General features: G+C 31.9%; 1 protein-coding gene across 1 annotated transcript; it reads right to left on the bottom strand.

Annotated features, from left to right (window-relative positions):
• Positions 1–1,627: 1,627 nt before the first annotated feature.
• On the bottom strand, positions 1,628–2,987 carry LOC107903834 (UPF0496 protein At3g19330). Its single transcript, XM_016830005.2, has one exon. It carries the CDS (start codon positions 2,871–2,873, stop codon positions 1,638–1,640), a length of 1,236 nt encoding a protein of 411 aa, XP_016685494.1. The 5' UTR covers positions 2,874–2,987; the 3' UTR covers positions 1,628–1,637.
• Between the last annotated feature and the right edge of the window lie 9,950 nt (positions 2,988–12,937).

Here is a 12,937-nt window from a genome sequence, read left to right as displayed (position 1 = left end):
CTTAGTTTTATCTCCATATTTTGTACTCTTCATTTTTTCCGTTTTAATAAAATTATTTTTATCCATAGTTTTTTATCATCTTCGGAGGAATTTTTTATGTAAAATATTTGCATTCGATCTTTTCAATTTCTTCATTATTTTGCTTATTCGTTGCTTAACCGAGTTTATCCCCATACACTTTAAATACTCAAGGCACGATAAATAATGGATCACCTCTACTTAGTAACCTTAGATTTATAGCCACACATAACCTCCTCCTCATTCTCTTCATCTCCTATATGTTTGTTACTCTCAAGTATTTGTACTCTCCGCCTATCATAAATGAATCAATTTTTTTTATCACCACTACCATCTTCTTGTCTTCCATACCAATTATCAACAATTGCTACTAATTTAATTGGTTTTATCTTATTTCTAGTCTCAATGGGATCAAAGTCTGATGTTGACGATTTTGAAACTTACATAAAAGATTGATTTGACATTTAAAACAGAACATTATGAATGGAGTTCGAATCCACCCTATTAATCTTTTGAAAACTTTCATTCAGTTCAAGCATATATATGTATATAATATTTTTTTTCTTTTTCAGTTCAATGGAAACATAATAAATGCACCAAATGATAATAATTCTCAAAATAAAAAAGAACAAAATACAAATATCATTTGCAATTAATTTATGAGATAAATAAGAGGATTGTTCAGACTCAGGTCATTCGCCCAAATGTTGGTTTTATCTCCTCACTTCTTCATAAAGTTTGTTCTGTATTATAAGCCCAACTCCATTCATGTAAAAGAAAAAGTCACTTTATAAAAAAAGAAAAAAAGAGTATTTGTTACTCGCTTGTGATGAATGGAAGTTTCAAGGTTTGCACCAGAAAGATAATTGTAAACAAAGAACATCTCATATTCTTCTACATGATACCCAATAAGAGTTATGAAGAATTCCTCTAGTGACGAACTCTGCTTTGTAAGTTGACTGTACCAGAAGGGTTTGGGATGCTGAAATTACTATAATTCAGCTCAATAGGAGAATCTGCAAAAGCCATAACCATTTTTTCCTGTCAGGGCACCAAGTCTGCTCAACTTCTTCCTTCTAAATTGGTAGACGATTACATATCAAGGGAACCTCTTAAGGCCAGCCTCTATTACTTCTTAAGGCAGTGTGAACTACTCTGTTGTTAGAGATTAGGTATCAGACCAGAAAGTTCAATTAAGGAAAGGTCCAGAACGGTCGGACGAAAGCAAGTTGTGGTTTGAGTAAGAGAATTATGGAAAAGGTGAAGAACCTTGAGAAAGGCCAATTGACCAAGTTTGGAAGGAATTCCATGTTTGGTTCTTTCACTTAACCAGTTCATCAGCAAAAACCCAGAGAGCCTATTAGCTCTTAAATGCCTCCTGCATTCCACCTCTTATTTGGTTTGCACTCAGGTCAAATAAGGGCAAGAAGACAAGGTTGAAGTACTAAGTATACCTTCCCACAATGATCAGTCCAACAATCCACGGCTCTTAAAGGCACAAGGAATGAATCATAACAGCCCAAGTTTAAAATGAAGGGCCAGTGGCAATAGTCAAAGGAGAGTACAGCAATACACATTGATATAAAGAGTAAATAGGACAAAAAGAAGCTACCAAACGATCATGAATTAGAAGATTGATGAGGATGGATCTGGTCAACCAGATTAGCTCTGGATTTATTGACAGCATCAAAGCAAAAGTATATATGATCCTCAAGTTCTTTGAGCTTGTCAAAAAATTTGTTGCGGCTATTGCGGAGATATTTCACGACTTCATAGATGGGATATATGTCCCTACTTTTCAATGCAATTCTTATAAGCTCCCTATCGCCCTTAACAGCAGAATGCAACAAGTCAACAAGGCAGACAATAGACTCAAGATAATTGATATGGAAAAAAGTTCCACTTCTGGCAGCAGCATACAGCTGAGCCATATGCGCAAGCTGTTTCTTCTTCAGATGACTTGGAACATAAATAGGACAAAGTGAGGTAGAGACCAGGCATACAAAGGCAGCCAGGGCATGAGTGGAGATAACCACGGCCGAAATGGCAACTCCAACAACAGTGCCAATTAGGCAAAAGGCAGAGCCAGAAGTTGCGCGGTGCAAGAAGCGAAATCTAGAAAGGGATTTGTTGCGGTGGTGATCAAGCTGCTCCTTGAGCTGGGAGAAACTGTGGTGCATTTCGTTGAAATCATGGGAATCAGGAGATGGGAAAGGATTGTCAAGGCTATCGAATTGGGTGAAAACATCAATGGCGGAGTTACATTGCGAGATATGGATAGAACTTGGGTCATAAGGGAACTCCTGAAGAAGATGAGTAATAGGGGCATACAGAGTACGAGCACGAGATACGCATTGGCGGAGCATGAGGCAAAGAGTGGTGATATTTTCGCTGTGATCAAAGTATGTAGAAAGCAAGTGAGTGAATGTAGCATTGGGATTTGTGTGGAGAAGAGCTTGGTCGACGCAATCTCTGTTGGGGCGCAGTACCGGCGACAAACGCAAGTGATGGGTATCTGTACCCTCGCCTTCAATCACACTCTCGACTTGCATTTGAGCTTCAATCATGTGGCGTATCTCATTGTAAGAATTGTTCTGCAAAGCGAGACTGTACTCGTGACTGAGATTTAAAGTAGGCGAGAGCTGAATGGTGCTGGATCTGGGGGTGTCATCAGTGAAATTCCCGGATAGAGAAGAGCAAATTTGATTGAGGCATTTACACAAACAGTTCTCGTGCTCGCGAAGAACATCGGGGAATGGCGAAGCAACATTACCTTGGGAATGTTGGGGACAAGAATTTTGACTCATTGAATGAGAACGAGTTTGAGTTTCCAGCGGGCTTGGGAACGAGGACATGAAGTTGAACGAGAAGCCGCCAGGGTGCGGCACGCAGGGGAATGTCTTCTGAAAATGTCGAAAATTCTAGGGAGTGCTTCATTACCGTGTAATATAGTAAAAGAAAAAAAAAGGGGAAGGGGGGGGGTAGATTTCTTCCTTAGGCACTCAATAACTTAACTAAAAAAAATTATAATTTAACGACTAACATTTTTGAAATTCTTTTAGTCTCTATAATAAATATTTTAGCTATCTTTTCTCTCAATTTAATTAGGGTTGAACAAAACTCGATTCGACTTAAAAAAATGAAAGAAAAATCAAATTTTGAGTTAAACAAATTAAATTATTCAAGTTAACTCGAATTTTTTTTTTAATTTCCAGCTCCAATCGAGTTTGTTTTTCGAATTCGAATAATTCGAATAAACCAAATACTAAACTATAATATTTTACATTTTTACCCAAAACTCTCAAACCTCTATACTTTTTCCCAAAACTTTTACTCTCTCCCATTTTCTCCCCAAAACTTTTATTCCCCTCCCATCCCTCCCCCTTCTACCACAAAATCTTTTTTGAATATTCTCCCCCCCTAATTTTACTCCCCTCATTTATTTTTCCCTACCTCAAGCCCCAAAACTTTTTATTTTCCCCTAAAACTTTTATTTCCCTCCCATCCCATCCCTTCTACCCTAACTCATCCCCCCAAATTTTTTTTAATATTCTCCCCAAAATTTTACTCCCTCAACCCCAAAATTTTTTATTTCCCCCTTAAACTTTTACTTCTCACCTTTTACCGTGAAACCAAAAATTAAAATCATCCAAAAAAATCCCTAAACCTAAATAATAATAATAACTTTATTTATATATACTATTTATATTATAAATTAAATTTCACATTTTATACTATTTATATTATTGAATTGTTTAATTATATTAAATTTTTATAAATTTTTGTTAAAATTGAATTATTGATGATGCTATAAATTATTCGTGTTAAAATTTTACTTTGGTATTATTTTCACATTTTATCTTTAAGATAAATTTTATTAAAAAAATCACATTTTTACATTTAATATGTTTTTTAATTTCAAAATACATAGTGACAATAATCAGAATAAATGTAACACCCCTAACTTACATCCTTCGCCGAAATACAGTTACAGAATGTTACCATGAGTGAGTACTGGAAGTTTATGATGAATTATCATAGATTTGAAGCTTTAATTTCATTATATTATGATTTTATTAAGTGATTTTAGTAGAAAATTATTTTTAGGACCTAATTGTGAAAAAGATAAGAATCGGGGTTTTGTACTGAAATTCTGAATATCAAAGGTTGTATAATAGTCTAAAATGACTAGATAAAGTGTTATTTGAGGAAAAATTTATATTATAGATCGGGAATCCGAATATAAACGCGAAAAAGAGAAAATATCAAACTAGTCCTTGAATTTTTACAAATTCTACTGATTGACCCAGATAAGTTCATATGGATAAATTTAATGAATTGTTATGAAAATTTTATGAATGCTATGGTATGTTATTGTATATGAATGTTATTAAACTAAGATAATTATGAAAATATGAATGTTTGAATAAAAGCTCTAATTTAGTGGAACATTGGATTGAGTACTTTCGTTCAGTGACTCATACACATTGACAGAAAAGGCCATGGTTGGACCATGGTAATATGTGATATGTGATTTCTGTATAAGACCATAGCTAGGCTATAGCATCGGTGTGATATGTGCTTTTGTGTAAGACCATGGTTGGGCTATGGCTTTGGTGTGTGATATATGATTATGTGCAAGACCATAGTTATACTATGGCATTGTGAAAACGAAGTACTCAATTTCTAATCGTTCCCTAAATTGATTAAGAAAAGTAAGCGATAAATGCACCCAAGAAATTGAAATTGATTATTATTTGATATTGAGCTTAATTAAGTAAATATTGAGGTAAGTAACTTTATTGAATTGAATTTAAAAAATTGAATTGAATGAGAAATATGTGTTAGTATTGAATTATGTTATATGTGTTATTAAAAGTAAAATATATTGATACATGAAATTTTGTGCTAAGGACTAAATTACAATATATATATATATAAAAGTGATATGTGAAATACATGATAAGGATTATTAGTGAATTATGGATGAATAATGAATTTAGAAACATATTGCATGTATTAAAGATAGTGAAGATATAAGCATACGGATTATCGGTGCAAGGATTAAATTATAAAGTATATAGAAGCATTATGCGAAAAGTGTAAAAGTGATATATGTGCATAATATAATTTTCCCAAGTAGACGAGATTAGAACTACTAGAATATTAGTGGCATGCCATTAAGGAACCTTAGCGTGCTCTTTATTATTAGCACATTAGTGCTCTCTAATTATTAAAACGTTAGTGCTCTCCAATTAGCACATCTGTGCTCTCTGTATAGCACTTTAGTGCTCTCTGTTCATTAGTGCATAATAATGCACCTCTGTATTTGTTCCGTATATTTGGTGTGTTCTATAAAGTCTACTTTGGGCTAAGAATATGAAATAGTGAATTGAAAATAGAATGTGAAATATGTTGCAAATATATGGAATATATGAGTTATATACTTATGAAATGACTATGGAATGGATATTGCAATTGTATAATGAAATGTGAAATAAATTGTGAAAAGCTATTTATATAGCAAGCATGAGAATTGAGATATTTGTGAAACAAATGAAATATGATATGGTTGTTGTAATAAACTCAAGTGTGACATGTCGAGAAATTAAGTTTATCAAAGTTGAATTTATATATAATATGTGCAAGTACGCTAACCAGTGTGGTTGCTTGATGCATAGGCAAGTGCCAAGCCATTGGTGGAATGGTAATATGATTATTTATATAATGCATTGAATTGGTAAGGTTTAAATTATGTAATTTTTTTTATGAAATGACTCATCATGCGATCAATTCAAAAAAAAAGGCTTTGGTTAAATGCACTAACTTGTGACCATAGTTGAAAGATATGATTATGACTTGTGTTTTAGGCATATGGGATAAATGTGGAAAGTAAAGAAATGCAAATGAAAATAAAGAAATTTAGAAGAGTTAAAGTTATATATAAAATCTTACTAAGCTTACATAAGCTTACTCCTGTGTGTTTAATGTTCTTTGTAGATTGATGTGAAATTAGTGGATCGGATCAACACATCAGGGCACACTATCCAGATTACTTCGGTAAATTTTATTGTGCCTCTTAAGGTTTATATGGCATGTATAGGGTTTAATTGAAAGGAAGTGAAGGTATTATAAACTTAGTTATCAACATTTTTCACTAAAACAGTTTTGGACAATAGTAGGACTTTGAAAATTCACCAAAAATTGTGGAAATTGAATTATAGGTTGAATAAAATATTAAATTAAATCTTATTGAATCTAGTTTTACATAGAAGAAACGATGTATGTAAAATAACTTCATATTACGAGATATTTAAAATTTTATGAGACAGGGTCAGAGTGATTTTAGAATCCCCTATTCTGACTTTGGAAAATCATTAAAATTTGTATAAAAATAATTATGGGTTAGATATTATATGTTTAAAATTATTAATGAGACTATTTTCAACAGAAACAAACAAGAACATTATCCAAATCCTGTATGAGGAGATAATTAATTTTTAGTGAAGAAGGGTCGAAATTGTTAGACAGTTGAACAGGGATGACTTTAAAGAATAAACTGTACTTATTGGCTAAACCATAAATTTTGAAAATTTTATGGTAAGAAGATATGTGAGTGTAGTTTTAGAGAAATTTAGCAGATCTTAATTCAGAGTTCTGTAGCTCAAGATCTAGATAATTTAATGATGATGACTTAAGTGGACAGCTTTGATATGATCATAAGTAAATAGTGTAATTATGTGTAATTATTCTGTAAACTCTGGTAACATTCTGTAACCCTATTCCAGCGAAGGATGTGGGTTAGAGGTGTTACATAATTAGAATAATTGAAGTAACTAAGAAAGTAAAGAAGCTAACCCGTATATAAAAAATTAATAAATAAATTATGAGGGATTGAAAGTTAATAATAAATTTGATTATGGTGGGCAAATTTGATTACGTTGGGTGACAGTGGTTACAATAACTCAAAATATTTTTTTTAATTTAACTCGAACAAATATATTTGATTTTATTTGATTCAAATTTCATCTCACTCGACTTGATTCGAGAAAATTTCAAATCAAATTAGGATGATAAAATAGGATTCGTCAACTCGATTAACTCAAAATTTTTTCATTCGATTCGATCGAATGCTCAACCCTAAATTTGACCATGATTTTATACAAAATAATAAAAAATAAATTCTTTTTAAAAATTTAGAAAATTTTGTATAAAAATTCTAAAAATTCTAAAATTACATAGAATATTATAAAAAATTAAATAAAAATAGATAAAGTGAGAAAATATAAGGGGAAATTATTTTTTTATTATAAGAAAATAAAAGGAAAAATATTCAAAATATACTTTGTTTTCATGATTTGGGTTTTGAAAAATAATTTAAATGAATTAAAATTTTGAATTGAATTTGAAAAAAAAAACACTATGTAATTATGACACTTTTTTCATGTTGCAACATTTCACAAAAACCAATATCGGAGTCAATTTCCCCTTTTGATCAAACTACAACAAGTGAAACCTTTAAGAACACATATCATCCACTTCATTCTCAATATCCTTCAGTTTCAAATTCGCATAAGACTTTTTTATATCCGATGTTTCTTTCAACCTATCCCAAACCAATCAAATCTTATTTTCGATCTATTAAACCAAATCCAAACCAATCATCCTCCTTTTTCCAAGCCCAATCCAACACAACAGAGTTTGACATTTCTATCGATACGAAGCCTCATATAAAACTTGTAACACCCCTAGCCCGACCCAATTATCAGATCCGAGCTACAGGATGACACATTCGTTGCAAGAATAACTACAATCAATTAGACAATAACATAATCATTAGAACATACAAATTATATGTTAAACACATTTATATTATGATACAATCAAATCCGAGTCTTAATTGAGCTTACGAAAACTCTTTTGTTGACTCGAGCATGAAATACGATCAAGTTTGTTGTTTTCTCTCCTTTGTAGATTGTCACCTTAGGAACTCGTAGAGTCGAATCATCACAAAGCTCACACTATTACCGAATTTATCATAATATGTTCTTTTTTGGTTGTTAAAGTTGTAGCATGTAAATAAGGATAAGGTGACATGGAAATGGTCATTTTCTTATTAAATGGTATGCTTGATATTTGTGGAAAAGGTTGACTTGAATGTAAAGCTTGGTATGTGACAAATTGATGCGACTGTCAAAGGCCGAAAATCAGGCTCATGAACGTGATGGGCTCAAATTTCCTCAAGGCCCAATAACGAGGTCGAAAGCCAAGTAAATCCAAGTAATATTGAACAATACCATCCCATACTTCGTTACCAAGGCCTAAGATGCGCATACGACTGAAAAAGAAAATCAAGATTCACTTTCCTGTTTTAAAGAAAATCAAGAAACTGAATCTTGGTCCAATTTTGTTGTTTTAGACAATTTCAAGAGTTAAGAAAATCAAGATTTCAAATCTTTGAAATCTTAGTCCAAGAAACCGAATCTTGCAGCCAAAATGCCTTGGATTTCATGTACGACCTTGAACGAGCCAATTTCGAGAGCAAACGGATCACAAGACCAAGTTCTTGAAACAATGGCCCATTAAGATGTATACAAACTCATCCTAAAGTTTGGAAAGTAATTTAATTGAATATCAGACAAAATTATCGAAGTGGTCAAATTGTAAAATATTTAAACTATAAGTCTAATTTTATTTTAATAGGTAGATCATCATGTAAGAATTCAGCCCAAGGAGCCCATTTAATTCCTTTGGCTGAATTCCTATTAAAAGTCCACACTTAGAATTATTTTGTATTTTTATTTGATGAGTTGTCATGTTAGTTATTCCATTAGGGTTAGGAAAACTTATTTTGGGGGCCTATAAGTAGCATGAACATCCACCCTTATAGAAGAACAATTGATTTTTGTTTTTTTTAAGTTAATACTAATTCTCTTTGAGTTTTTCTTTAAGAGTTGTTGTTGGGTTTCTTTTAGAAGTTGTTTTAACAATCTTTTAGGTTGTGGGAATCATCTTCAAGTTTTTCTTGCCAAGATATCTTTCTTAGAGCGAGAATTAGAGCCATTGAAAGGAGTAATGGATTCTTAATGTTTCCAAGGCTTCTTAGGACGTCATCTTCTATTTTTAAGTTTTAATTTATCATTTCTTATTTATTTTTATTTATTTCTTACTGTTTTGGCTTGCTTATTTTATTGATTTTCGTTCTAGGTTCAAATTGGTTTAAGAGAGACGTTCTTCTATCTTGTTCCATCAAGAAACACATCAAAATTAGGAGTTTTAATATTTTCTTGTTGTTTCAAATATTCTTGCACAAAATAGTTTGCTTTTGTCTTTTAAATCACTTCTAGCAAATCTGTTTTGTGTTTTGTTTTTCTAGATTTGGTTGGGGCGTTTTCTTGAGGTCTAAGGACAGTTTATTTCCTTCCAAGAAACCCTAATTCATTTTCTATTGGACTCTTTACCAGTCGGTTTATCTTTCTTTGCAAAATAACCTATAAGCAATTTGGTATTAGCAATTTGGGCGTTTAGGTGTTCGTGGTTGATTTCTAAACTGATTTCCATTGCAAAACAACCTATAAGCAATTTGGTATTAGTAATTTTCATTGACTCTTAGCCTTAGGTTTTCATTTGTTTTTGCTTTTTATTGTTCCTTTAAGCATTCTAACACTTTATTGTTTCTTGTATTAGTAAGTTAAAGCACGTTTCACATTTTGTCCTCCATGCAACACAATTCTTTGGTGTCTAGCCGATTTTGGACTCATAGTGCTATTAGGTTTACTTTGTTAGTTGATTCTAATACATTCTAATTAATTGATATAGACACTTTTAAAAGAATCACAAGATTAATTCTTACCTCATTGAGAATTTAATTTTATTTTTGAGTGCATAATGGTGAGATTTGTTTAATTTTTTCTTTTTGAGTGCTATGTTTTCTTTTTTTAGATTTGTCACAATGTCTTGTAGTGGCAAAGGGAGGGATGACCAGAGTGACACACCAGTAGTGACCATTGAAAGTCTTGCTGGTTTCGCAATGAAATTACAACGTAACCTAAATGAAGTCAATGATAAGTTCAAAAATAGGTTCGGTAGGTTGCAACGAAGTCTAGAGGATCAAGATGCAGCAGAAAGACAAAGGGATGCTATACTTCAGACAATGAGCAATACATTGAATTAGTTGTGGACTGAGCAAAGGACTCAAAATTGGGTGCTAATGATGATGAGGTTGAACAGCCTCATGCTCATAGACATAATGCTAGACGTGTCTCTCATGCAAATGATGAGACTTTGGTTAATAATGACAGCGAGCAACATTTTTTTTAGCTAAATAAAAGTTCTCAGTTCTAGAATTTCATGGAAAGAATGATCAAAAGACTTATTATGATGGAAAAAGTGATTATAAATTAGTTTTTCAATCCAAGAGGAGATGGCCAAACGAAATGAGGAATATAATTGAGCTATCACCTTTTGTGCAATGTTATTGGTGTAGTTTAAAAGATCATAAGGGTTTCCAATGTCCAATCAAATATCCAACTAGAGAAGAAAGTAAGTATGACTTTGTACCTTTTGTTGACTAATACTCTAATGGAAAAGAGATTTGTGATAGTGAACTTTGTGAACCAAAAAAAGATGATGGTGAGAATTTTTTCCTTGAATCTATTGAGTTAGAAGAGATAGAAACGTCATGTTCTCCTATTGAGATGTATTGTACTTAATTAAATATTCATAATACTTGTGAGGGGGATATGGGAAGTGAGGCAGAATCATGTGAAAAGATCGAGAGAAAGATACTTTGAGTGATAAAAGTCTACTTGATGGTCCAAATTTGGTGAGTGAAAATCCATATGAGCTAAAATTAGAGAGTTCTCAAGTAGAAAAAGAAAAAGAAAAACAAGAAAATACCCATATAAAAGTGAGAAATGATTATGTTTTAACTAACCCTAAATCAAATTTGTTTAATGGTGTTTCTTTATTACAAGATTTCAAGGATCCATTGACGAACTTCCAATTATATTACTCTACCATCGATAGATGATTTTACTTATGGGAGAGAGGTAAGTTGAACATTAATACTTCTCCACAAGTGCTACAATGTAAGGAATGTAAGAAAACATTAGAAGTTTATTTAATAAGGCATACCTTGAATGTTTTTAATAAGTATGCTACTAATTTTAGTTGTAAAATATTTTTTTACAACATGTTTTCTTGTTGGTCAAATTTTATTAAACCTTGGTTTGATAGTTCAATTGATTTTATGGGTTTATCTAGGTATGTCAAGGTTACTTTTGTTGCATTCGATAGGTTTATTAAAGAACTTTATGCATTTGATCTTGCAACAAAATTTTCTACCTTAGACTTTAAATATAAATTTTTAAATAATAATATTAAACTTCTAAATTTTGATTATTATGTGAAATTATTGACTAATCTTTGGAAATTCTTATGGATGACCATGCATATTCAAAGAAAGTTACAATTTATTTTTTACTTGAACACTCATGTGGCTAACATTTCTTTGTTTAGTGTTGATACCTTATTTTTAAAGGAAACGTCCATGATCGAAGCTAATTTGAAGGATTAAAATAATGTCTTTGATCTTGAGATAGTTTTGGTGTACAAGAAAACTTAGGTAAGTATTTTTTTATTTTATTATTATTTACTCTAATCCTTTTTATTTTTCTTCAGCTAAAGATTCAGGGATGAATCTTCTTGAGGAAAGAGGAATGATGCGAGTATTAAGGCCGAAAATCAGGCTCATGAACGTGATGGGTTCAAATTTCCTCAAGGCCTAATAACGAGGTCAAAGGCCAAGCAAATCCGAGCAAGATTGAACGGAACCATCCAAGACTTTGTTACCAAGGCCCTAGATACACACACGACCGGAAAAGAAAATCAAGATCCACTTTCTTGTTTTTAAGAAAATCAAGAAACAAAATCTTGGTCCAATTTTGCTGTTTTAGACAATTTCAAGAATCAAGAAAATCAAGATTTCAAGTCTTGGAAATCTTGCTCCAAGAAACTGAATTTTGCGGCCAAGGTGCATTAGATTTCATGTACGAGCTTGAATGAGCCAATTCCGAGAGCAAACGGATCACAAGACCAAGTTCTTGAAAAATATGGCCCATTAAGATGTTTACAAGCCCATCCTGAAGTTTGGAAAGTAATTTAATTGAATATCAGACAAAATTATCGAAGTGGTCAAATTGTAAAATATTTAAACTATAAGTCTAATTTTATTTTAATAGGTAGATCATCATGTAAGAATTCAGCCCAAGGAGCCCATTTAATTCCTTTGGCTGAATTCCTATTAAAAGTCCACACTTAGAATTATTTTGTATTTTTATTTGATGAGTTGTCATGTTAGTTATTCCATTAGGGTTAGGAAAACTTATTTTGGGGGCCTATAAGTAGCATGAACATCCACCCTTATAGAAGAACAATTGATTTTTGTTTTTTTAAAGTTAATAATAATTCTCTTTGAGTTTTTCTTCAAGAATTGCTCTCGGGTTTCTTTTAGAAGTTGTTTTAACAATCTTTTAGGTTATGGGAATAATCTTTAAGCTTTTTCTTGCCAAGATATCTTTCTTGGAAGGGGAATTAGAGCCATTGAAAGGATTTGTGGATTCCTAATGTTTCCAAGTCTTCTTAGGACGTCATCTTCTTTTTTTCTAGTCTTAATTTATCGTTTCTTGTTTATTTTTATTTAGTTCTTATTGTTTTGGCTTGCTGATTTTATTGATTTTCATTCTAGGTTAAAATTGCTTCAAGGGAGATGTTCTCCTATCTTGTTCCATCAAGAAACCCATCAAATTAGGAGTTTTAATCTTTTCTTGTTGTTTCAAACATTATTGCACAAAACAATTTGATTTTGTCTTTAAAATCACTTGTAACAAATCTATTTTGTGTTTTGTTTTTCTAGATC

The sequence above is a fragment of the Gossypium hirsutum genome, chromosome D05 (assembly GCF_007990345.1).
Source record: "Gossypium hirsutum isolate 1008001.06 chromosome D05, Gossypium_hirsutum_v2.1, whole genome shotgun sequence".
NCBI classification, from domain to species: Eukaryota; Viridiplantae; Streptophyta; class Magnoliopsida; order Malvales; family Malvaceae; genus Gossypium; species Gossypium hirsutum.
The sequence above is the reverse complement of the archived record's forward strand: the minus strand, read 5'-3'. Positions and strand labels throughout refer to the sequence as shown.

Excerpts from the sequence above, each read along its gene's own strand:
- LOC107903834 (XM_016830005.2), bottom strand. The coding sequence starts at position 2,873 with ATGTCCTCGTTCCCAAGCCCGCTGGAAACTCAAACTCGTTCTCATTCA.